This window comes from Hermetia illucens, chromosome 3 (assembly GCF_905115235.1).
Source record: "Hermetia illucens chromosome 3, iHerIll2.2.curated.20191125, whole genome shotgun sequence".
Classification (NCBI taxonomy): Eukaryota; Metazoa; Arthropoda; class Insecta; order Diptera; family Stratiomyidae; genus Hermetia; species Hermetia illucens.
Genome location: NC_051851.1, coordinates 144,032,434 through 144,059,441, shown reverse-complemented (window position 1 = coordinate 144,059,441; position 27,008 = coordinate 144,032,434). Strand labels below are relative to the sequence as shown.

Here is a 27,008-nt window from a genome sequence, read left to right as displayed (position 1 = left end):
TCGAGACGCCAAATTTCCTCGATTTCCCGAGCCAATGCCTCATAGTTCACCTTCTTCTCCACGTATTTCCGTTCAATGTTGCTATAATGGGGGATAGCAACATCAATAATATACGCGGAGCGACCCGTCTTGTCAACTAACAGTACGTCAGGCTTGTTGTGTAGAGTGCGGCGATCAGTCAGAACTTGCCGGTCCCAATACATGCTGTAAGCAGAACTATCAAGTACTGCCTGCGGCTCATATCGGTAAACCGGACATGTCCCCGTGATCAGCCCACGCTTGTATGCAAGATTTTGATAGATAACCTTACATACAGCATTATGCCTGGTGATGTATTGCACCAGTGCCATAACAGTACAGCCAGAAATAAGATGGTCCAACGTCTCTATCGCCGAACCACACATTCTACACTGGTCGTTCTCCACCCGTTCTTTCATGATGAGCTTATAGGCTCGGGTGGCGACCACGCCGTCCTGAATGACACACATGAACTCCTCCGTCTCAGCAAAGAGTTCCCCAGCACACAGTCATCTGTTCGGCAAATGCAAATCAACAAATGGCTGCTAAAGACAATTCCCGTGTTTACCGTGCATAGCCTTCGACTTCCATTCATCAATCCGCTCTTGGTCCGACTTCACTCCACTCAGAGGATTGAAAGATCGATCCTTCAAGTTAAGTGGAGTCAGCCCACAGTCTGCCGTACAGACAGCCGCATGCAAGGGGCTCGCCTGCTCTTTGCTGTAAAAATAAGGGGGCAGCGAGTCGACTTGGCGATGATGTTGTGCCGCCACGTCAACCACGCCCCTACCTCCGATGTCACGAGGTAAGTTCATCCGCTCCACGGCAGACTTTGGATGATGCATTCGGAATTTGGACATAGTTGTCCGTATCCGCCGCTGGACGCTTCGACACTTGTCTAATCCAAACTCCATCCGAATATCACGGCTGAACATGTCTATTATTCGCAACAGACTTCTAAGATGGTTGTCAATCCTAGCATACAACTTGATGTCATCTAAGTACATCAAGTGTGTCAGTTCGCACTTAGCATGTAGGCCATATTTGATTGCAAACCCATTCCCTCTGGCATCATTCAGTAGCCATGAAAGGAGGTTCAGTGCCATACAAAACCAAAGGGGACTCAAAGAATCCCCCTGGAAGATGCCCCTCCGTATACGGATGGGCTCTGAGGTATTAGCACCCTCAGATGTACAGACTAATAAGGTCGCCAAAAACTTTATTAGTTTCGGATCAATGCGATACAGATGTAGAATAGGTATGCGGTATGCGGAACGCTATCAAAAGCCTTGGCATAATCGATATAGCAACTAAAGAGGTTTCTTTGGCCTCTAGTTGCTTGTCCTACATCTACCGAGTCGATAATGAGTTGCTCTTTGCAACCCCTTGACCCAACTCGGCAGCCCTTCTGCTCCTCGAACATAATGTTGTTGGTCTCGAGGTGCGCATTGATCCTTCCACTAATAATGGACGTGATGAATTTGTAGAGGGTTGGTAAGCAAGTAATCGGTCTTGTGTCTGCGGGGTCCTGCACCGTGTCCTTCTTAGGGATAAGGTAGGTAATCCCCGCAGTGAGGAAGGATGGAAATTCCTCCGGCCGACTCATGAACTCATTTATACTGCGTGCCAACCGACTGTGTATGCTGGTAAATTTCTTATACCAGAAATTCTACACCGGATCCAGACCTGGACCCCTCCAGTTCTTCGAGTTGTTTATGGTTCGTCGAACTTCCTCTTCGGTAACATCCGCAAAATTCATGCCAGGCGTATTGGCATGGCGGGTGCCTTCGGCGGTGATGCACTCAACATGCTCAACATGCTGGACAGGTAACCCCCAAAGTCCACCCCAATACTCTTTCGCTTATGTCACCGAGAACTGTATTATATGGATTATTATGATATTATTATTAAACACCCAAAGAATATCTTCATTCAAAGCCTTCTGAAATAACATATTTATATGTTACAAATAAACTTGTTTGTCAGAGCCAAATGCATGTTCCTCATAAGTATTCGAAATTAGCCATAGAAAATGCACAACTTCACTTTGGCCTCTTATAAATTTTTAGGACACAAAATTACATTGTAACCAACACGAGCTGTTTATAGGACGCATCTGGAAAATTTCACAAATTGAATTCGAAATTTTCAATAAATTACGTGAATAGGAAAATAATTCAGTGGAGACTTAATTATTATATTTTCCGGTGCAGCCCTATGCGTTCCCTGTGGAGGCATTTGTAAATCACGCATTGAATCTATATTGCATCGATAATTACTTTAGTAAAAGTGGGAGCCTGGAAACAATGGACTCATATAATTAATGAAGCGATTTCAGCTATCAATGGGCCCCAAATTGTAGCAAACATTTAGCAGGAAACCGGATGAGTTCAAACATGCGGAAGTAACTGCATCCCTGCAAAGTGTGATTTTGTAAAACAATCCCCCAACGAAGTTCCCTATTACATTCCATAGTCTTTTTTTGAGTTTTTTTTTTAAAGGTGAAATTATTCCGGAGTGGTTTGTTGCTATCGCTTTCTTCCTGTCAATTTAAGCAGAACTTATGTATGTTGCTCATTCATTGCCTTTTCGAAAACTTTTCTGAAGACCACCCACCCCGCGAAGGGACAAGGATAGGAAGGATATGTAGAAGAAAGAGCAATTGACACTACTTTCACTTCATAAAAGTGGGGTTCAATTATGAACTCTAACCCTCTTTAAAAAATTATGGCGCTACAAACCCCACCCCTAGAAGTCCCCGGGATATAAAAGAGGAAAGGAAAGGTCCTGGCTAACAACCCATAGCGAACTCACCACTTAAAAAGTTACGGCGCCTCAAAAAAAATAGCTGAGGCGGATCCCCCCCTTCTCTATCATAGCCTCTCCATCTTCTCTCTATAACGCGGTAAGGTTGAAAAACTTTATCGTCATGATATAGAAAACAATACTTTGATAGGCCAGCATTTCTAAGCCCACACCCCCCGCCCCTCTAGTTTTCGTCGACTTTCAAGAGAGGAGACTTCCCTCTTTCCCCTCCATAAACTCCTCACCCCCTCCGGGAATGAAAATTCAAACTTTACCAGCGTCAAGAATTTTCGATGGCATTCAAGATCCTCTAGCGATAGCCGCTTTATCCATTTAATGTGCATCATACTCCACGCAAATCGTGCGAATTAGGCAAATCAGAACCCCCGTTGCTGCAGAACAGGCCATGGCTGAGAATACCAACAAATCTTTACTTGATGATTAGGGGGGGGGGGGGGTGTAATATAAGGCATGATCCCACTAAGTTTGGTGGAAATATGTAGTCTCCCTACTTCTTCTTTTTAAACAGCTAAACGGAGTCGAACGAAACTTGGTTGACATATGGGAACTATGAAATCCCACGCATACAGTGGGTGAGTGAAGTGGGAATTTTAAGGGGATTCACCAAACATACAAGCGGGGGATGTAAAATTTTGTTACCGAATACAGTCGTGTGGGATATCAAACGAAACATCTCAGCTAGTACTTTCCAAAGCTGATATTAGTTTTGACGTGAATTGTAAAGTGCACGGGTGAGAAGTCAAAATCTCCGGAATCACCCTCATGGGATATTTCCTGGTACTGCCCCTTCCGTGAATTGAAATTTCGGCCATCATTTTGATGGCATTAATGGTCGATCTAGCTTTACGGGACCCTGTCGACGATCGAGAGTAACCCATTGTTAATTACCCGCTCCAACATTTAACTGTAGTGTCTATTCTATTCAATTCGTCATATTCAGGGATCTCTGAAATGTGTCAGTGCCCCTCTCTTGCTGGGGAAATAACCCCTGGATGATTTTCATCAAGAGTGTAGAGCATATAATCTGTGGGGATAGCCGTCCTCTCAACCGTCCCATCACAATTATATAGGAACTTCTCCCCGGATTTACATCCGCTTCCGAGCAGAGCTCCTTAAAGAATTCCTTCTTCCTCCACTGAATGGCAAGCTTGAGATTTTAGCAAGCTACCTTGTACACATGCTCCTTTTGTCCCTGATCACTTCTTCCTACCGCCCCCTGAGCTGTTCATCTGACTCGGCAGCAGGCTGATCGAAGGCTCGCCAATTGACTATTCCATCACTAATTGGGTCTCCTAGGCATGAATATGCCACATACCTTGGTGATGCAATATGTGACATGGAGAGTCCTCTCTGAGATTCATAAGTAGTCCAAGTAAATCCTGAACGACCCGGCAATGATTACGGTTTATTTGAATCAACCTCATTTTTACATGAGAGTCAACGTCTTCTTAAATTCCGGGCATTTACCACTTCCGACAATATGCCGATTATCCCTTCCTTCCTTTCCTTAGCACAATAGTCATTTGAGATCCCACTTGCACTCCTTGGCAATATGTCCTTTTACCCACACCTTCTGCATCAATCGGATCGATCAATGCCGGTGACGCATGCCTTCGCAAAGTGTCCAAACATCAGGCACTTGCAGCACTTCTTTAATGAAACCTGGTCTCGCTGGCGGAAGGCAACCTATCCAATTCAAACCTTTCTGGCCAACAATAATTTCTGCGCTGACTCCACTTATAGTCGCATTGGGGTCATTTGAGTAATACCATAAGATTTTTACGAGTTCACGATGGATTCTTCTTCCAATTCAACTTAAATTGTTCTTTTAACGCAGTGCATATTTCTTCTTTGGATATCACTTTGTCAAGATCCTTGCATTGTATGTAGATCTCATGCTTTTGGGCCCGAACTGCGACAATCTCCCCAAGCGAGTTCTTCACTTGGGTGTCAAAGCTATCGGTTTTGCGCAAACTGACGCTTGCACTTGCGGCACAGGTTTTTCACCTTCCGTGCTTTCAGTCCGGTTCAGGTCAGGTTTTGTTTGCAAATAAAAACCTTATTAAAATCAGTTGGATGTCTGTTTGTTCGTCTGTCTGTCTAACTGTATGTCTTTCATACGCACTCTTCTCAGAAACGGAAGTACCGATTAACACGAAATTTGGTGAGATTAAAGGGGGTCCTCATACATGCAAAAGAAGGGTGTACATTTTTCTTACCAAATATAGTCATATTGAGTATCAAATGAAAGATTTTGGTTAGTGATTTCTCGGTCTTAGTTTTGACATTTGTTGGAAACGGGAGGAGTGGGAGAGGTCGAAAGTGATGAAATCTTTAATGGGCTCATTCCCAGAAACTACCCAACCGAAAAATCTGAAAAAAAATCATGAAACAGCCTCTTTGCGGCCTCAAAATCTCCATATCGATATCTGTTCAAATTAAGTTAATAATAGTATATCATTATGTTTTGGGGAGGTTGGCTAGAAACCCCCCTTAACTTTATCCTAGAGTTATAATTGCAGTAATATAGATTATAATATCAAGAATGTTATCCCAATCGTACTATTACTAACAATGTTACAGTAGCTCAAATTTATCTTTACCGTGTAAACTTACTGCAACCCAAAGTGCTGAATATATGATAAATATCGCAATAAATTGAGTATTTTAACATGCTAAATGCATATACATTACCAGCTACGTACAAATGGGATAATTCTGCACTCAAATATGCTTACCTAAGAAAAAAACAAAACCATTCATACCTAAAGCGCGGAGCATCCGGTTTCACGATTTGTTTTGAAATAAAAAATAGACAACTTTAGGCTTCGTTTAAGGAAGAGGCAGCTCATCAGACACTAGCTCTGGATGGGGAAATTAGGACTTCCTCATATGGCTTAGGCCTGAACTCTTTGGCGGTTTTTATCATGAATATAATACATATCCATGATGTGTTATGAATTATATATAATTGCTCTCTTATATGTAATTCATAACACATCATGGTTATATATTATATATAACGCCCAGTAACTACCTCGGTTACGTTCCAGTGTAGAGGCAGCGTTTGGGAGCTGTCTCTGCCCTGGACGAAAACACAAGTCGTCTATTTTCCGTTTTTATTTAGGTGTGAGAAACAAGGATCCTTTCCAATAGACTCCCCACTTTAATGTCACTAATGACGGAAATCACTTCTATGCCGCAATCTAACAAAACTCTCAAAGGCCGTTTTTGAAGAAAAAACTGTTTTTAAGGTTTTGTGTAAAACAAAACCGAAAAAAACCAGAGTGGTGTACTTAGATAAAATCTAGGCCTCAAAATATGTACCATTTCGATATCTGTTCAAAAAAACTTACTAATAATATATTACCAACTTTTAGAAATTTACTGAAAACCCCCCTTAAGTTCATGCTAGGAATAGCAGCAGCATAGAGGACAATATCTTACATACACGTGCCAAATTTCATGGAAATTAGGCTATTAACGCCAAAGTTATAGTAGTTCAAAGTTGGCAATTTCGCGCGAATTTGCTGCTCCTAAAGCCATGCAAATAAGATGCTGACGTCATAATTAGCGAGAATAATTGACATTCGAGTGAAATATTAAAATTCCCTTCATTAAGAATCTACTTATCCCCGCCCTTTTTAAGGTTTTGTTTGTAAAACAAAACCTTATTAAAATCGGTTTACTGTCTGTCTGTCTGTCCGTCTGTCTGTCCGTCACACGCATTTTTCTCGGAGACGGTTGTAGCGATTGGCACCAAATTTGGAAAAAGGTGGGAACTGTGAACGCTCACGCATATAGTGAGTTACATCCTTTTACGACGGATTTAAGGGGGGTCCCCATACATGCAAAGGGAGGGTGTAAATTTTTTTTTCATCAAATATAGTCATGTGGGGTATCAAATTAAAGGTCTCGATTAGTACTTTTCGATGCCAGTCTTAGTTTTGACATTTGTTGAAAAGGTGGGGGGTGCGGGGGGTTGAAAGTGGTCATTTTTTTAACGAACCCATTCTCAGAAACTACCAAACCGAAAAATCTGAAAAAAATCAAGGGGCTGTCACTATATGGTGCCTAGGCTCCGAAATACCCTTCATACCGATACCTGTTCAAATAAAGTAAATAATAGTACATTACTATAATTTTTAGTAATTGACAGGAAAACCCCCCTTAAGTTCACCCTAGAATCACAAAATTTTGCAACAATATAGGCTACAGCATAGAGCATGATCCTGCCAAATTTGGTGAAAATCGCACTATTACCAACAAAGTAATATTAGGTCAAAGCTGTCGCTTCTCTGCAAATTCGAGATTATGAATGTCAATATCACTTGAAAGTGGCTATTTTCACATAATATATGCATATTTTACGTGCTACATGCTAATGGGACATGCTAATGCACACCCAAATCTCTTTATAAAAGAAATACACAAAACCTTTCATACCTGAAGCGTCTAGCTTCCAGTTTCCCGACTTGTTTCCATCTGTTGTCAGTTCTTCACATTTGTGAAGTTGACTATTATCAATACACGGTTTCCATCAAATGATTTAATTAAATCGCTTTCTAACAAATAGGGGCCAATAGAATTTTTAACTATGTGACACGGAACTGTCATGCACTCATCGTTCCTTACATCTTCTTCTTTTCCTTCAGCCTTTCTCCCGTTCACAAGCGGGGTCGGCTCGTCGTGATCGGTTTCGCCATTTGGCTGTCTCAAATGCCTGATCTGAATGTAATCGCGAGGCTTTTAAATCCCCATCCAGCGTATGAAATACCTTTGTCGTTTAGTCGTTTACCAATGACTTTCATGTCCATACCAATCTTGGCATGTGAATTCTCGTTAGCGCGAATTATGTGACCATACCATCGAAGACGTCTCAATTCTCGCAATTTTTCCACTATGGATGCAATCCCATAACGACCGCGGATATCCTCATTTCGGATGTAATCAAAATATGTTACGTCACTAGTCCAACGCAACATCTTCGTCTCCATTACCGGAAGACGCCGTTCATTGTCTTTTATAGTCGGCCAACACTCAGAACCATACAGAGCGACAGGACGGGCGAGATTGTAGTATAATTTTACATTCGAGACTGATACGTCGGTCACAAAGAACACCAGTTGTGGAATGCCACGTCATCGAGATTGCGTTAATGCGTGAAGCAATTTCATTACGCAGTTCTCCATTGGCTGATAGCGTTGACCCGTGGTGTTTAAATCGCTCAGTTCTGGGCAGGTCAGTGCCGCTAACAGAACTGAGAGATTTAAATATCTCCAGTCAATGAAGAACTGTGGTACGCTCCTCACATAGGAAAACACAAAACCTTTTATATCTGAAACGTCAAGCTTCCGGTTTCCGACTTCTTTAAATTATCAGCATTTGAAATTTCAACCAAATTCACAACTCAAGCCAAGACACTTCAGTAGCCCGGTAACTGGCAGTTACTATAAAACTGTCAATATTAATTTCCCGGGTGAAATGCTAAGGAGAACGATTAAAGATTGTTTGGTGTCTTACAGCACAAATAACTCCACAAAAAGTTTTTTGGGCTGTTCCGAAAGGTGATTTTCGGATGAAGTTGGTCGCCATCGTCTGACGAAATCCAATTTCCTTGGAGTCCAGTTTAAATTGTGAGGATAATTCAATGTGAGTTAACATTTTTTAAACCTTAACTCCAAACTTAATTAATAATATATGACTGCGTTAGAATTTTGCGCCATTATTATTCAAATTCAAATCAAGTTACAGAGGAAGAGATACCGCAAAATATTCAACATGCCCAAAGTTCGAATCCCGCTCTCCATGTTATTTTTTGCGGTCTGAAATCTTTCAGAAACGTACATTTTATTGCCGTTTAGGTAAAACAGTCAGAATTTTCTATATAGCTTGTTACCATTACCGCCGAAAGTAAAGTAACTTGAAGGATTGTCCATTCACGCATGAATTCCCCACTTTCCTGTTAAAAATTGACTGATTGCTTGAAAAGTAACAAATAACATACACTGAGGATGCCTCCACGTATTATAGATAAGATTCAAAGTGCTCGCTCGATAACGTGACCGCGTTTTCTTTTCCGCCTTGTGAGAATTCAATTTTGAAACCATTATAATTAACAAATGAGCATTCCCAATTAACTTTTTTTAACTGATGTGGTAATTTGGGAAGTGAAACTATTACGAATGAGAGCAAGAATGGCTCCTTTTATGGCTGCTGGACTATTAACTTTTCTGCCCATTCTGTCAATTACACGATTTTACTGCAACTTGAAATAAAGGCACATTTCTTAAGACGCTTACCTTTAGAGCTGTTCAGATCTATTGAGTCCACTTTCTTTTTAATGGAAATTTTTTTTCGTTTATTCTTAGAAACATCTGGTCGAACACGAAAACTAAATGAAAGGTTCCGTTATGTGAACATATATACAAAGACGGATGTAAGTCAGGTTGGCCGAGCGGTCTAAGGCGCCAGATTTAAGCTCTGGTTCCCGAGAGGGAGCGTGGGTTCGAACCCCACACCTGACAATCGGACAAGTTCCTTTTTTGGTTTTTTGTACAAAATATTTTGTTTTCATGAAATTATAAATCATTTTATTGAAAATTCATTTCCCATTACGCATTTTTATACAATTCCTTAATTTCCTTAGATTCCGCTTTAGATTGAAACGAACATTTGAGAGTGAATGGAGATTGATACAAATCAAATTCGGGCCATTGAAAAGGCTTTTCATTCTAGACTCAAACCAAAGCTCGTAATCTGACAGAAGATTCATACCACAGTTCCTTGCGAACTTAAATAGAGCCAAGACACATGGTGCCTCCTCTCCGACGCGGGATCCCTCTACCGGATAATACAACGATTAGTTGTAACTGTAGATGAGTTTCCTTTCGAAACGTACTGTTTGAGGTTTCCGGTAAATCGCGAGCATTATTCGTAAACGTCAGTTTTCGCCCACACTTCCCTCGTGACGATCTATGTCCGTTGGTGGGTCATTAGTTCAAAAACATTGAAACGAAATGTCAAACCAGGAATTAATTCTTTCCGATACCCAGAAGGACGAGATTGCTGAGATAGTCATAGCATTAAATTACATGATATTCAAAACAGATACACGAATGTATTTTCTAAACAATGCCCTCCTCAAAATTCCGTTTTGACAGTTGGACGCTCGCAACTCCCTCAGTGTACACAGACTAGACAAGGTAATATCATTACGAAACCTCAAATTGCTGATAATCGACGCAATGGGTAGTGAAATTTAATGAACATCTTCTATCTTTGGAACTATTATGGCTAAAGAAAAGTTATGAATTAAAATTTGTAGGTATCATCTCTATTTATGAATAGAGTTCATATCTATGACAATCAGTAAAAAAGTCTTAGAGAAATTCGATTTCAAAATTCCAACTTGGCAAGATGATCACAGATTCGTTAATACTACCACCAAAAATGAGGTCATCGCTAAAATGTATTGTTAGTAAATCGATTGTTGTATTAAATTACGACCAACGAATCACCTTACTTTCAGAGATTCAAAGAAAAGTTTATAAAATTCGTTGATAATAAAATCAATCATCACATGTTCAATAAAGGAAATAAACGTAACATAAACACATCAAATTAGTAGTCTTCATAATTTTTTTAGTGGCCGTTTGTGTAAACCAATAATTTAGATAGTGGTCAAAGGGTAGTATAGTTCCAGGGTGAAACGTGGATTGGTATCCACAATGGAGCACAAAACCTGGGAAACGTCTGTTGAACCAACCAACCAGCTTTACTACTAAACCCTATCTCCACCTCCACGTGGTGATCGCTGGGAGCTCTTTCTTAACTAAAAGCTGCAGACAGAGAAGGATGAAGGCAAGTCTTCAGGCCTAAAAACGAGGCAAATTGTCCTATTGGTCCTCTAGGTTGGGGGTTGGGTAGAGCTGACAACCCTTCACGGAAAACCGAAGTTACGAAGCCACGAAAGGAGCCTCGGACAGGATGGACTTTACAACGACGAATCCGGCAACGACAACCGAACAACGATTTGCTCATTTTCTCATGGAACGTACGTTCCCTGTACAGAGATGGCGCTGCCAAGCAGCCGACACCCTGTCCCAATATAGAGCCGATATAACAACGTTGCAGGAAATGCGTTGGACCGGTTTACTGGAGAAGAGCCACTACACGATATATTATAGGAGCCACCTAGTAAACCACGTGCTCAGAGTGGATTTCTTAGTCAGCCAAAAAATGAAGACTGCGAGGCAAATTTAGAAATATAAGTCCCATAAACGTTCACGCCCCTACAGAGGAGACTGCAGAGTCGCAGAAGGATACCAGATAGCAGAATCGCACGAAATGGTTGTTGGAAGTACCTGGTCCAGCGGTCCATAAACATATGTGGGCCTCTCGAGATGCCAGATGCAATAAATCGCCACCTCTCAGCCTTGATGAATGTCAGAACATATAGGGGGGCCAATATTGACTTGGATCACTATCTCGTTGGCATGGTGTTCCAGGCTCGTATTACAACACCACCTACAATCCCCTCTAACAATCAAGTGAGAGTGAATACTAAAGCCATTCACAACATAGGCCTCCATAACACCTATAAGGTGGAAATGGATACCGGAATAATCGCAGTCAACAGAGATCCAAAGACAGAAATCTGATTTCCGACAGAATGGGCATATTGGAGCTATGGGTTGAGTATTTTGATGAACTGCTGATCAACCGAAATATTGGCGAGTTGGAGGTCCCGTCAACTGAAGACGTCGGACAAATGCTGCCACCACCAAACGTAGAAGAAACAGTTCGTTCAATCCACCGCCTGACGACTGACAACGAGGCATTCTCTGTCTCATACATAAAAAGGGGGATATCACGCAGTGCAGCAATTATGGAGGTATCACTTTGCTGAGTACCATCTATTAGATATTCTCCTCTATCTTGCTAGGCCGGATAGCCCCATACGATAAGAATATCATTGGCCTATACCAAAGAGGCTTCAGTTTTGGCAAATCAGGAACAGATCAGATCTTCGCTCTGCGATGGAAAAACTGTTAGAACATGGATATTAGTTGCACTATCTTTTCATCGACTTTAAGGCCGCCTATGAGACCATAGTCAGGGAAAAACCATACACGGTGATAAGAGAGTTCGGGCCAGATAAAAGCAGCAGGATCACTCTCGAGACGATTCAACATTAACAACGGCCTAAGACAAGGGGATGCCCTATCATGCGTCCTCTTTACCCTGGCCTTGAAGAAAGTCATTCGCGATGCAGATCTAAGTACGAGAAGCACCATCCAAGTCCACCCAATTACTGGCCTACGTTGATAATATTAACATGATGGGAAGAACAACAAGAGATGTACAGTCTACCTTCATCCAGATCGAGCAGACGACGCGAGATCTCGGACTGCACATTAATGAGGGCAAGACGAAGTGCATGGTGTCAACGTCAACACCAAAGAACCAACAGCTTCGAATCGCACTGATCAAACGAAAACAATGAAGATATGAGACTACAACTTTGAGATCGCTGAAAATTTCTTCTATCTAGGATCGAAAATCACAGCCGATAACAGCTATGATGATGAAATCCACGCACGCTTGCTGGCAGCCAACAGAGCATATTTCAGCTTACAAAAACTGTCTCGCTCGAAACTCTCATCATAAGGTCAAAGCTCTTACTGTACAAGACTTGCCAGTCCTTATGTATTCCTCCTCCAAGAAAAATTGCAATCTCTTGGCCGCATTCGAAAGAAGAATCCTTCGAAGAATTTTTGGCCCCCTACATGAGGATGGACGATTCCATAGCCTACATAACGACAAAATCTATAAGCGATACCACGACCATCTGGTTTTGAGTAAAATCTGGCTTAATAGGCTGCGGTGGGCTGGTCACTTAATCCGCATTGATGGGGATTATCCAGTCCGGAAAGTGTATAAAGGCAGGGTAGAAAAGAAGACGAGGCAGACCCTGCCTAAGATGGTGTGATGGCGTAGGTCAAGACGCCAGACAGCTTTTAGGGACATCGAATTGATGGACTTTGGTCCAAAACCGGGGTGTCTGGAGTTCCTTATTAAGACAGGCCTAGACCGGATATCGGTTGTTGCGCCGTTAATGATGATAATGTTTCTATGAAACCTTGATCGAACCGCCTGGAGGATGCCGTCGTTGAGTACAAAGCCTTAATGGCCGCTTGGCTGTCGGTTAGAATGACGACAGACTTCCAGTATCACCAGCACTTCCGCTTGGTATACACTGACGAAACCTGATAGACTATACAACTCGTGTGTATTCGAGAAAACGCCCGCACCGACTCCAGAGACCATCTTTGATCCATCGGTGAAGAATACTGCGTCATATCCTTGCAATACGCCGCCGGTCTTTTACTTTGCTTTGGTTGGAAAGTCCTCAGGAAAGTTTCTTGTGAAATTCAGCTTGCGTGGGGAATGTCCAGATTTCCCGAGGTACTTCGTCTGAGATGTTACTGTGGCGCAGGGTTTCGCTATCCAGCATCCGTACTCACGTAGTCTAACGGCACTCCACACTGCAATATGTTTAATGTGGTGGTCTAGGGGGACGAGATGCAGGAGTACATTGAGAATATCTGCCGGGCAGGGCTACAGAGCCCCAGTAGCAACTGCACACGCGGTTCTTTGAATCCTATTAAGCTTCCTTCTACTGTATATTTTGCTCAAAATCTGCCATCATTGAATAGAGTCGTGCGTTACGATTGGACGCACCACAGCGGTGTACGTCCAGAGAATCATCCTCGGCCAGAGACCCCATTTATTTGCAAAGGTTCTCTTGCAGGCAAAGAAGGCCATGCAGGGCTTCTTAACACTCAGTTTTATGTTCAATCTCCAATTTAGCTTTGCATCCAGGATTACACTCAGATACTTTACATTAGAGGAAAAAATTAATCTTTGTTCATTCAGCCGTGGTACATGGAATTCAGGTACCCTTGTCTTGCTGATGAATAGCATCAGTACCGTTTTCGTTGGGTTTATGCGATCCACAATCACACCTTTCACTACGCTCCTTCCACGATGTCACTCATAATTGACGGACACATCCCAGACACTAATATCACCAAGTCGTCGGCATACGCCACAGCAGTGAGGTGAAGTCCTGTCCAATATTCGTAAAATTTCGCCCATTACTATTAAACAGAGTACTGAAGTGATGACGCCGCCCTGGGGCATGCCTCTGTTCACAGCTCTGGTCAAGTGGTTGCCTCCCAGATAGGATTGGATGATACTGGTACTTAGTATGGATATAATCCAATACGTAAGATACACCAGCAACGCAATACTGGTCAAGACCGCCTTAATGGCATTGGTACTAACGTTGTTGAATGCTCCCTCTGTATCCAAGAAGGCAGCTAGGGTATACTACTGAAGTAGCGACTGCTCAATCGTGCCAATTACCTCGTGAAGAGTGTTTTCTGGGGATTTAACTTTGACGTAGGCATGCTGGGACTTGGAGAAAAACTTTGTCTCCATAATCGCTCTTAAGTGCATGTTTTGGACGCGTTCTAGGGTCTTCAACACGAAAGAGGTGAGGCTGAATGATCAAAAGTCCTTCGCGAATTCTTGGCCGCGGTTGCCCGGCTTCGGTATGAAAACCACTCGTGCGTGTCTCCAGGACTGTGGTACGTATCCTAAAGAGATACAGCTTCAGTAAATCGCAACAAGCCACGGCGCAACACATTCCTGCTGCTTCTGTAGCATGGCTGGCATTATGCCATCTAGACCCGGATATTTACATGCGGAGAAGCTGTTTATAGTCCAGCCGATCTTATCCTCACTAATAAAAGATGGGCTCCTATGTTCCTTGGTCAGAATCTTATTGAGCCTCGCGGATTTGTTGGTGCTTTCGATGTTGTGACATTAGTCCAACCAAGCCCGCCTCTTGCCGGTCTTGATGGCCGAATTGTACATCTTCAGGCAGTCTTTGTATAGCTGCTAATGTTGATGCCTGTAGCAGATGTTGAAGATTTCCTTGGTTAGCTTCCTAAGGCTGGAGAGGTCTTCATTCCAACGCGGTGGCAGTGTCCTTTTGCTGTACTTAGTAGGGCACGAGACTTTAAAGGCGGTATCGAATACCTTTTCCAGAGCCCCGACCTTTGACTCCAGTTCGTTTGTCGTTCCAATCTTACCAATTTGCGCACCGGAGAGGTTGTTCTCTCTTATTTGACCAAACTTTCTCCAGTCGATTCTCCTGGGGTCTCTGATGGATTTGGAGACCTCTGCGGCGAGATCTAGACTGAAAAGTATCCAACTGTAATCCGAGAAGGATTTCTGGTCAGACACTGTCCAGTCCTCCACCCTAAGAATTATCGGTTATTAGGGTGATATCAAGCATCTCTTCCCAACCGTCACAGTTCTCCGAGCTGGGGATATGGAAGGTTGGTGTACTGCCCCTGTTACACTCCGATAGGTTTGAAGTAATAATAAAATTAAAGAATGACTCACCTCTTTCGTTGATTCCCGAGCTGCCCCAAAGCGTATAACTTGCATTGGCGCCGCAGCCTATCAAAAGGTTGGCTTTCTTTATTGCTATGGTGTTCGCCAGATGTTGTAGTTCTTCTGGCGGGGCTGATCGGGCAGGAGCTATGTAAGCCGCGGAAATATACGCGTTCTCTGCCCCCGCCTGCTCCAGCTTGACCGCGACTGGGTCACTGGAACTCAGGTCCGGACACAGAAAAGCATACAGACTCTTCCTCGAAAGAATTCATGCTCTAGGTCTGTCCTGATCAGCGTCTCATGTGCTGTGAAATAAATTGAAATATTTGCTTTTGAGACCTTTGGTAGTTCAGGCGCCTCCGACCCAGAGCTCCTGTATTATTGCGATGTCGATGTCTTCCTCTAAGAGGAAGACAAGCAGATTAGGTGCGTTTCGAGTGCTGCAGATTTATCTCTGTGTCCCTCAACATGATCTGCTTGCGTGGGGGGTTCGTCAGTCCCCGTCGGACCGTAGATCGTCATCTCCTTCAACAGCTCGTTGGCGGCGTCGATTGGATCTAGGTCGTCGTTCGGTTTTGCAGAGCGTAACACTTTTACCTTTGCATTCCTCACTCCGAACCGCACTTTATAGTCGGCTTTTTTCAGTGCCTTAGGTACACTTCGCTTATACTGAGTAGTAAAGGTTGGCTGTTTGTCTGAGGTCCTCCTCCTTGACGACAACCTAGTCGTCCATGGGAATCCTGGGGTTTTGAAGGCGCAAGAATTGGACGAGCTTGTTCTTATCTATGCGGATCTTCGGGAACCAGATGCGAGCGACCGGTCTCCTGGGAATCTCGACGTAAGGGATGATCTTGAGCTTTACGCCCTTCCGGACGTTGCTGATCTTAGCGACGCACGCACCGAGAAACTCCCTAGATAACTGGTCCACGCAAGTTATAACGTAGAACCCACGGACCACCTGAGAGGAATCAAAGCAGGGGATGAGTCCCGCGTGTTTGCCTTCGGTGTCCAGGAGATGCTCAAAGACCATTCCCGACAGCCTGGCCTCAACACTAATCCACACCTCCGGCGCTAGTTTGCCGCTAGCAGAATTACCATCCGCCAGCGCCACACGTAAGTGACTCCTGGCTATGTCGCCGAAGGGTTTCGCAGTTCGTGGCCCGTCGGCTGACTGTTACTGCGCAAATTTCTTTAGATGTTGCTTAGCATCTGAGCTCTTGCCCACTCTGCTCCGCTTCTGATCTTGGTCGACCTTGTCTTGAGATCGGTTGCATTTTAAAGCGATGGGCTTCGTCTTCCGCTCGTCTGCCAGGCTTTTGCTTTAGTATTTCTCGACAATCGCCTGGTATTTAGCGAGGTCTTTTTCATCCCGCTCGTCAACAGTACCGGCCTCCTTATTCTTAGCAATCTTGCCGAGAATATGCATGGCCTTCTGGTACTGGCTCTTGAGCAGGACACCCGTGGACCTTCGCTTCTTAGCCGGTTTCCGGTGACTGACATTCTTGTCGGTTTTCACTTTCGAGGGATCCCCCGACGCTGAGGGCTTCGGGTCAGGAGTACTATGTCTGGTACTCGCTACACCCAGCTTGACGGCAGTGGGTTCTAGGCTGGAAACCACTAGTCCGTCTGACGCCTCGCTCCGAGAGGTCCCTGCGGTTGGTTTCAGCACAACGGTGCTACGGCTGGCACCGAGTGTACTGCTCTCGACGGCCACTGTCTCCTGGCTGGAGGCCAGCAGCTCGTCCTCCGATGATGCGCCTGGCATCATCTCCTCCTCTTCTATCGTGGTTTTAGTTTTTTTGTTAATTGAGTCCATGTCTTGGTCCGACGAGTAGTCCGGGAAGAATATCCACCCTGGCTGGCCCGGCCACCAGGGTAAGGGTCTTATTTGAAACTGAAGGTGCCCAAGGTATTCAGAGTTCGCATACTAAAGACCAAGCTCCCCATTGGCCACGCAGCCCTCGGCGTATGCTGTTCCACCTTGGCTTGTGGAACTATTAGCACCTTCTCCGGTGCAGGGAGGACAATCCCCGGGCTATTCCTTCGGTCCATCCCCCCGCCAGATCTACTCGTCAGTTGGATGAGGCTACTCCCAGCTTGGCCCTATACACTCTTGGGCCATCTGAAAACGGTTTCCAGCGGCCACCACGAGGAGGTCATGTAAGGAATTAACGTGATATGTCAAGGTATGCTTATATTGAGCTCTGGACTATCGCTTTTTCGTTTCCAATGCCGAGGATCGCACCCTGGTTATCACCGTGGGTATGGTGAAAGCTCACCTGCCACGTTTTAAGTACTGAAGTAAGTCAACTTGGCGACCCAGCCTAGCCTTTTAAATTTTTTTAGGAATATGAGGGAGCCCTGAATCCACTGTCCACTTGATGGCGGACCATAGCAATTGGAAAGAAACTTTCTTTCTCGGTTTTTGGTCCGCAGACTCCTCCGTTATGATCTAGAACTCCAGACGTCGTGTGGATGTGTCCAGAATAACCATTTATCTAGGGAGGTTGGCATGCATCCAACGTTGGTCAGTACAATATCCAACTATCAAAAGTTTCAAGTAAGATCTAGCCCCTGGTATTCGTCACTCGGCTCCTCCTTCCAATCCCCTCAATTCAGATAGTATCTGTACCATATCTGAGCTTGTCGCTGGCCTCTGCAATTATGCCCAAGCCAACAGCTCAATATTGAGTTTGCCTCCGCCGCCTCCCTCTTCAAAATTTTCCTGCTTGTTCACTACAGGTCTTGGGTAGAGAAAACCGTAGCCAGGGCGGAAAACATCTTCCTCAAGGACAGTTCATAGCAAATTTGAAACTCCCGCCTTCAACTCGATATTAACATTTTATTTTATGCGAATCCTACTTTCTACCAACAAAATGATTTTAATTCTACTCTTAAATGTAAAAGTTCGCAAATATCAGCTGTCATCGGTCAATTTCGCGCCACCCTTCTTTGCCTCCCCCTCCACGCTCTCCAGTTCCTTTTGTATGTACACGTCCAGGTCGTCCAGCGGCCGGTAGTACATGTGGACCACTTGGGAGCCGGCGAGCATGGAGAGCATGGCGGCGACGAAGAATTTCGAATACTGAGCCCACGACACTCCGGCAGGCATATCGGTGACCACAAGCGCGCACCAGGTCCCAAGCAAGGGTCAGAAGATACTCAGTCCCTACAACGCCTTCGACGCGGGAGTGGCTTTTGTTTCCGAAGGAATTTGGATGCTGTGACTTTCTAGGCCGTCCTCTATCAAATTTTTCGCCTGCCTCCTCTTGAAGGTCCTATCTGGAAAGGGAACGACATGAATTGGTTACAAAACCATCGATTCAGGGGGGATGGACCACTCACAGAAATTTGTCTCGCCAACTGTCCAATTGATCATGGAATACTCCAGAGCGGCCCCCAGGAGGAAGAACGCCGGCAGGAACCTGTAGATTCCGAAACGCTTCTTACCAGGCCAACTGTCCAGGAAATGTCTCAATCCAGAACTGTAGAATTTCATAACGAATCCAATGGGATTTGCAACTAAATATTTCCAACGAGAGCCCCCATTCAACTTAACCTAAAACCAAAACATCGCGTTATATAAGGGCAAACGCAAGAAAAATTGCATGACACTCAGCCGATACCTCACGGCCATTACAGACTAGGATTTCTGAGTTACTTTCTCCTCGAATTCACACCAAAACCAATTAACAACCAACCTTCAACCCAGGTGCACCGGCACACGACTGACAGCGGAACAGCATTTGACAGCCAACTATTAAGGCTACTTCTAAAACTGAACACGCAGGTTTGCGTTTCAGCTGCACTCCCATCCACTACTCAAACCAACACCGCCATCTACCGCCATTTCCCCCACATTCTCACCTCCGACACCCCACTCCGCTTCGGAAATTAGCAATATTAACAAATTCACAGAAGTAATCAATATTAACCGAGATATCAGCTTTCAAGTCATTCCCAAGATTCCTCGAAATTTCAGAAATTTTTCCGGCATCCACACTTCCGCCCTATATACCATTTTGAAGCTCAGACCCTCTACCATTAGTCATCATCATCAACGGCGCAAAACCGGTATCCGGCGGCCCGGTCTGATTATGCTTCAGGTTAAAGTTGCATAATTCGGCAAGTCCTCACACGACCTCCGCGTGGTGGCCCCTGGAAACCGTCTTCGGGCGGGCCAAGAGTGTGTAGGGCCGGGCTGGGAGTAGACTCATCCAACTGACGAGGATCTGCTTGTCTGCTAGTCATGTGTTAGGGGTAAGTAGATCTGGCGGGGGATGGACTGAAGCAACAGCCCGGGGTGGCCAAGGTGGCCAAGGTGGAGCAGCATACGCCGAGGGCTGCGTGGCCAATGGGGAGCTTGGTCTTTGGTATGCGAACTCTGAATGCCTTGGGCACCTTCAGTTTCAAATAAGACCCTTACCCTGGTGGCCGGGCCAGCCAGGGTGGACATTCTTCCCGGACTACTCGTGGGACCAAGACATGGACTCAATTATCAAAAAAACAAAAACGACGATAGAAGAGGAGGCGATGATGCCAGCGGCATCATCGGAGGACGAGCTGCTGACCTCCAGCCAGGAGACAGTGGCCGTCGAGAGCAGTACACTCGGTGCCAGCCGTAGCACCGTTGTGCTGAAACCAACCGCAGGGACCTCACGGAGCGAGGCAGCAGACGGACTAGTTGGGTGAAGCGAGTACTAGACATAGTACTCCTGACCCGAAGCCCTCAGCGTCGGGGGATCCCTCGAAAGCGAAAACCGACAAGAATGTCGGTCGCCGGAAGCGAAGGTCCACGGGTGTCCTGCTCAAGAGCCAGTACCAGAAGGCCACGACCTAGACCCAATCGACGCCGCCAACCAGCTGTTGGAGGAGATGACGATCGACGGTCCGACGGGGGCTGACAAACCCCCCACGCAAGCAAATCATGCTGAGGGTAACGCAGATAAATCTGCAGCACTCAAAGTGCGCCTCGGCTAATCTGCTCGTCTTTCTCTTAGAGGAAGACATCGACATCGCATTAATACAGGAGGCCTGGGTCGGAAGCGACCGAACCATCAAAGGGCTCCAAAGCAAATATTTTAATTTATTCCACAGCACAGGAGACGCTGACCAGGATAAACCTAGAGCATGTATTCTTGCGAGGAAGAGTCTGCACGCTTTCCTGTGCCCGAACCTGAGTTCCACTGACCTAGTTGTGGTCAAGTTGGAGCAGACGGGGGCAGAGAACGTGTATATTTCCTCGGCTTACATGGCTCACGACCGATCAGCTCCACCAGAAGAACTACAACATTTGACGAACACCATAACAGTAAAGAAAGCAACCTGCTGATAGGCTGCGACGCGAATGCAAGGCATACGCTTTGGGGCAGCTCCAAAATCAACGAAAGAGGTGAGTCATTCTTTGATTTTATTATTACTTCAAATCTATCCGTGTGTAACAGGGGCAGTACACTAACCTTTCATTTCCCCTGCTCGGAGAACTGCGACGGTTTAGAGGAGGTCCTTGATATCACCCTAATAACCGACAACGGGATTCTTAGGGTATAGGACTGGAAAGTGTCTGACCAGAGATCCTTCTCTGACCACAGTTGGATACTCTTCAGTCTAGATCTCGCCGCAGAGGTCTCCAAGCCCTTGAGAGACCCCAGGAGGATCGACTGGAGAAAGTTTGGTTAGGTAATTAAGAACAAACTCTCCGGCGCGCAAATTGGTAGGATTGGCACGACAGACGAACTTGAGTCAAAGGTCGGGGTTCTGGAGAAGGCATTTGATACCGCCTTCAAAGTCTCGTGCCCTGCGAAGTACAGCAAAAAGACCCTGCCACCGTGGTGGAACGAAGATCTCTCTAGTCTCAGGAAGCTGACCAGAGAAATCTTCAACATCTGCTACAGGCAAAAATACTGGCAGCCATACAAGGACCGCCTGAAGAAGTCCAAGTCGGCCATCAGGACCGCCAAGAGGCGGTCTTGGCTAGACTATTGTCAGAACATTGAAAGCACTAGTCAATCCGCGAGGCTCAGTAAGATTCTGTCCAAGGAACATAAGAGTCCATCCTAGCTTAAAAAGTCGCAAGGCTCCTGGACGGAATCTTCTAGCGAAACCTTGGAGCTGCTGGTGCAAACGCACTTTCCCTCCAACGAGGAGGACTGTGAGTCAGAACCTCGCTTGGAGGGTTTTGCGGCAACCCCAGCTGTGCGAGACTATCAAATCGGTAATTACCGGGGATAGGATCGGCTCGGCTATAAACAGCTTCTCCGCATACAAATCTCCAGGCCCAGATGGCATAATGTCAGTCATGCTACAAAAGCAGCAGGAAAGGTTTGTCCCGTGGCTTGTTGAGATTTACCGGAACTGCATCACTTTAGGATATGTACCGCAGTCCTGAAGGCGCGCACGGGTGGTTTTCATACCGAAAGCGGGCAGGCGCGGTCATGAGTCCGCGAAGGACTTTCGACAAATCAGCCTGACCTCTTTCGTGCTGACGGCCCTAAAACGCGTCCTGTACGATTATGGAGAGAACGCCTTTCTCTAAGTCCCAGCATGCCTACCTCAAAGGAAAATCCACAGAAACCGCCCTCCACGAGCTAATTAGCACGGTTGAGCGGTCGCTGCAGTACAAGCAGTACACCCTTGCTGCATTCTTGGATATAGAGGGAGCTTTCAACAATGTCAGTACCAACGCCTTCAAGGAAGCCTTGACCGGTATTGGATTGGAGGGGTATCTCACGTATTGGATTATATCCATGCTGAGTACCAGGATAATCCAGTCCAATCTGGGAGGCAACCACTTGACCAGAGCTGTGAACAGAGGCACGCCCCAGGGTGATGCCAACTCACCGATGTTCTGGTTAATAGTAATGGACAAAATTTTACGTAAATTGGACAGCAGCAGGGTGAAGGTGGTGGCGTATGCCGACGACTTGGTGATATTAGTGTCAGGGATGTGCCTGTGGGCCGCAAGATGCGGACTCAGCATAAACTCAACCAAAACGCAACTGATGCTATTCACCACCAAGACAAGGATACCTGAATTCCATCTACCACGACTGAATGAACAAAGATTGGTTCTTTGCTTTAATGTAAAGTATCTGGGTGTAATCCTGGATCCTAAGCTAAATTGGAGGCTGAACATAGAACTGAGGGTTAAGAAGGCCTGTATAGCCTTCTATGCCTGTAAGAGAACCTTTGCAAGGAAATGGGGTCTCCGGCCGAGGATGGTTCTCTGGATGTACACCGCTGTAGTGCGTCCGGCAAGCTTTGAAGAAGAAATACAGTAGAACGAAGCTTAATAGGATTCAAAGAACCGCGTGTGCAGGTGCTATGGGGGCCCTGCAGTCCTACCCGGCAGATGCTCTCAATGGACTCCTGCATATCCTCCCCCTAGACCTCCACATTAAATATGTTGAAGCGTGCAGTGCCGTCAGACTGCGTGAGTCCGGATGCTGGGCAGCGAAGTCCTACGGCCACAGCAACATCCTAGATGAAATACCTCGAGAAATCTGGGCATCCCCCACGGACTATGTCACGCGCAAGCTGAACTTCACGAGAAACTTTGCTGTGGACCTTCCAAGCAGGGCAAAGAGGAAGACCGGCGGCGTGTTGCAAGACTATGACACGATATTCTTTACGGACGGATCAAAGATGGCCTATGGAGTCGGCGCGGGGGTTTTCTCGAATACACACGGTGTATCCAAGTCGTATGGTCTCCCAGGTTTCACCAGTGTATTCCAGGCGGAAGTACTGGCGATATTGGAAGTCTGTCGATGGCTGGAGCGTGATTCGAGCCCCAAGCATAACATTCCCCAGGCAAGGCTCTGCTCTTGGCAGTTTCTCGGCGAATACAGTCGGTGTTCCGCTGGAGGCTGTCGGGGGCCGAGTCTACTCGCACTACCTAGCAGCTACGGGCCTGAGATGGCGAAGGCTTACAAGCTGTGTCAAGTCAAGGAAAATTTGGCCCGCTTATAACATAGCCCGAACACGAGAGCTCCTGTGCCAGACGCGTGCAAATGCATTCAATATTACGGCGGTCTCCACGGGGTACTGGCCCATAAGGGACCATGCCGCTAGGCTCGGCTTACCCTACAACTCGCATTGTCGAAGTTGCGGAGAAGGAAGGGAGACCCTCATGCACTTTTTCTGCGATTGCCCAGCTCTGGCTAGAGTCAGGCTGCGGACGCTGGGTAAACCATGCTTTGGGGACCTCAGAGAGATTTCTAGCTGCAGGGTGGGAGAGCTGCTTTCCTTCGTGAATGCTACGGGCTGGCTCTGAAGACCCGAGCCGGCTGAACTCTGCTTCCCTGCTCCCATAAAAACAGTCACGGTGTTAGGAGTTTGTGGCATCAAAACGGCGCACCAAAGCGCTAATTGGGCTCCTCGGAGCGGCCACTGATACCTACCTACCTACCCTAACGGTATCCGGTCTAGGCCTGCCTTAATAAGGAAATCCAGACATCCCGGTTTTGCGTCGAGGTTCACCAATTCGATATCCCTAAAAGCTGTCTGGCGTCCTGACCTACGCCATCGCTCCATCTCAGGCAGGGTCTGCCTCGTCTTCTTTTTCTACCATAGATATTGCCCTTATAGACTTTCCGGGTGGGATCATCCCCATCCATACGGATTAAGTGACCCGCCCACCGTAACCTATTGAGCCGGATTTTATCCACAACCGTACGGTCATGGTATCGCTCATAGATTTCGTCATTGTGTAGGCTACGGAATCGTTCATCCTCATGTAGGGGGGGCCAAAAATTCTTCGGAGGATTTTTCTCTCGACCGCGGCCAAGAGTTGGCTTGCTAAGAACCCAAGTTACCGAGGAATACATGAGGACTGGCAAGATCATTGTCTTGTACAGTAAGAGCTTGACCCTATGGTGAGACGTTTCGAGCGGAACAGTCTTTGTAAGCTGAAATAGGCTTTGTTGGCTGACGGCAACCTTGCGCGGATTTCATCATCGTAGCTGTTATCGGTTGTGATTTTCGACCCTAGATAGGAGAAATTGTCAACGGTCTCAAAGTTGTATTCTCCTAACCTTATTCTTCCTGTTTGACCAGTGCGGTTTGATGTTGTTGGTTGATTCGTCTTCGGTGCTGACGTTATATATTTTGTCTTGCCTTCATTGATGTGCAGCCCAGGTTCTGGCGCCGCCTGCTCGATCTGGATGAAGGCAGTTTGTACGTCTCGGGTGGTTCTTCCCATGATGTCGATATCGTCAGCATAGGCCAGTAGTTGGGTGGACTTGAAGAGGATCGTACCTCTTGCATTCACCTCAGCATCACGGATCACTTTCTCGAGGACCAGATTAAAGAGGACGCATGATAGGGCATCCCCTTGTCGTAGACCGTTGTTGATGTCGAATGGTCTTGAGAGTGATCCTGCTGCTTTTATTTGGCCTCACACATTGGTCAGGGTCAGCCTAGTGAGTCTTAATAATTTCGCCGGGATACCGAATTCTCTTATGGCCGTGTACAGTTTTACCCTGGCTATGCTATCATAGGCGACTTTAAAGTCGATGAACAGATGGTGCAACTGTTTTTCCATCGCTTGCCGCAGAGAGAAAATCTGATCTGCTACTGATTTGTCTAGAGTGAAGCCTCTTTGGTATGGGCCAACGACGTTCTGGGCATATGGGGCTATCCGGCCTAGCAAGATAGTGGAGAGTATCTTATAGATGGTACTCAGCAACGTGATACCTCTATAATTGCTGCACTGTGTGATATCTTTTTTTTTTTTATGGATGGAGGTGGAAATCTTACAAAGACGCTGCTGCGCCAGGTTGCAGCAGTGTCAGCAGTGTGTGGGATTCACACCCACTAAAACCACCCCCACTCTTCCGCGGCTCCCCGCGAGACCACCGTGAAGTATTACTGCGCCGGGGAGGCTCTGGTTCGCTATACCAGCTCGTCCATGTCGCGTTTCCGTCGCGCCGCCTTCCGAGCTCGATCCAACTCCAGGAGTTTTGTCTGCACCACGGCTACTGCCTCATTTACCGCCATCCAGTTTTCCTCCGACTTCAGCATCTCCTCCACCAGGTTCGAGGGCTGGATGTCCGCCCCTAAGATGCTGTTCAACCTCCTTTTCTCCTGCAGAAATCTGGGACAATGGAACATAACGTGCTCCGGATCCTCGAGTGTAGCACCGCATTCAGGACACTTGGGAGACTCGTCCAACTCGAAGCGATGCAAGTACTTCCTATAGCCACCGTGTCCCGTAAGGAACTGTGTCAGGTGGTAATTCAATTCTCCGTGCTTTCGGTTGACCCATTTCTCGATACACGGGATCAATGTATGGGTCCACCTGCCCTTGTCGGAGTTATCCCATCGTTGTTGCCACTTGCCACACAACTCTCTCCTGATGGCTTTTCGGAAATCCGCATTCACCTCGGCTGGATTTGCCTTCCATTTTTCGTAGAGCCAGTGTGCCTCGCTCGCTAGAAGGTCTATAGGGATCATTCCTGCGATAACAGACACTGCCTCCGTCGACGCCGTCCTAAATGCGCTGCACACCCTTAGCGCAATTGGCCGGTATGCCGAACATATCTTCCTCCGGTTGACAGCGTGGTTCAACGCTACCGCCCAGACAGGGGCCGCGTATAGCAGGATCGACCTCACCACTCCCGCGATGAGTAGCCTGCGACTATACTTCGGCCCTCCCACGTTAGGCATCATCCTTGCAAGGGATGAGCTGGCATTTGCTGCCTTCTCTCGCGCATAATCCAAGTGTCCCTTGAAACTCAACTTGGCATCGATCATCACCCCCAGGTATTTGACAACCGATTTTGAGACGACCTCACGATTACCAACCTGTGTGATATCTCTCTTTTTATGTATGAGACAGATAATGCCTCGTTGCCAATCGTCAGGCATTGATTCGCTGTCCCATACCTTGAGCACAAGTTGATGAACCACTTGGTGTAACTGGTCGCCTCCATATTTAACCAGTTCGACTGTAATTCCATCGGCTCCTGGCGACTTATGATTTTTTAGCCGATGAATTGCACGGACTGTTTCTACTAAACTTGGTGGTGGCAGTATTTGTCCGTCGTCTTCAGTTGGCGGGACCTCCAACTCGCCGATGTTCTGGTTGTTCAGTACTCAACCCATCGCTCTAATATGCCCATTCTGTCGGAAATCAGATCTCCCTCTTTGTCTCGGCAGGATGGTCATCGAGGTGTATAAGGCTTCATCCTGCTGACTTGTTGGTAAAACTTCCTCCTTCTGCGCCTGGTGCGGTTGCTCCCTGTACTTTTCGAGTTCACAGACCTGTTGGTTCTCCCAGGCTTCCTTTTTCCGTCTGTGAAGTCGCTTCTCCGCTGGACGTGTGCTCGCGTTCTTTGAGAATGCAACACTACTCGGTATGCGGGATTCTTCCGTTCCGTTGCTAGCTTACATTCATCGTCAAACCTGCCGTTCCGACTCCTTTCGCGGCTGGGGCCAAGTATGTTTGTGGCCGTATCAATGATAACGTTCTTCAGGTGATTGTGATTGTTGTTTGTTGTTCATGCTTCATCTCCAAGTCCTCTGTTGACTGCAGTTATTGCGGCATCCATTTCCCTCTTATAGGTGTCGCGGAGGGTTGTGTTGTGGATGGCTTCAGTGTTCACTCTCACCTGATTGTCAGAGGGGATTCTAGGTGGTATTGTTATTCGAGCTCGGAGCACCATGCCAACGAGATAGTGATCCGACTCTACATT

General features: G+C 46.2%; 2 protein-coding genes and 1 non-coding gene across 3 annotated transcripts; 1 reads left to right on the top strand and 2 right to left on the bottom strand.

Moving 5' to 3' along the window:
- The first annotated feature begins 9,287 nt into the window (after positions 1 to 9,287).
- Positions 9,288 to 9,371, top strand: Trnal-uaa. Its single transcript has one exon. It is a non-coding gene; the product is annotated as a tRNA-Leu (tRNA).
- Positions 9,372 to 18,137: 8,766 nt separating this feature from the next.
- On the bottom strand, positions 18,138 to 18,465 carry LOC119651387 (protein brawnin). Its single transcript, XM_038054965.1, has one exon. It carries the CDS (start codon positions 18,425 to 18,427, stop codon positions 18,233 to 18,235), a length of 195 nt encoding a protein of 64 aa, XP_037910893.1. The 5' UTR covers positions 18,428 to 18,465; the 3' UTR covers positions 18,138 to 18,232.
- LOC119651385 (small integral membrane protein 4) lies at positions 18,338 to 19,080 on the bottom strand. Its single transcript, XM_038054964.1, has 3 exons — positions 18,942 to 19,080; positions 18,661 to 18,874; positions 18,338 to 18,597 (listed from the first exon to the last, which is right to left on the bottom strand). Exons 2-3 carry the CDS (start codon positions 18,812 to 18,814, stop codon positions 18,485 to 18,487), a joined length of 267 nt encoding a protein of 88 aa, XP_037910892.1. The 5' UTR covers positions 18,815 to 18,874; positions 18,942 to 19,080; the 3' UTR covers positions 18,338 to 18,484.
- Positions 19,081 to 27,008: the final 7,928 nt, after the last annotated feature.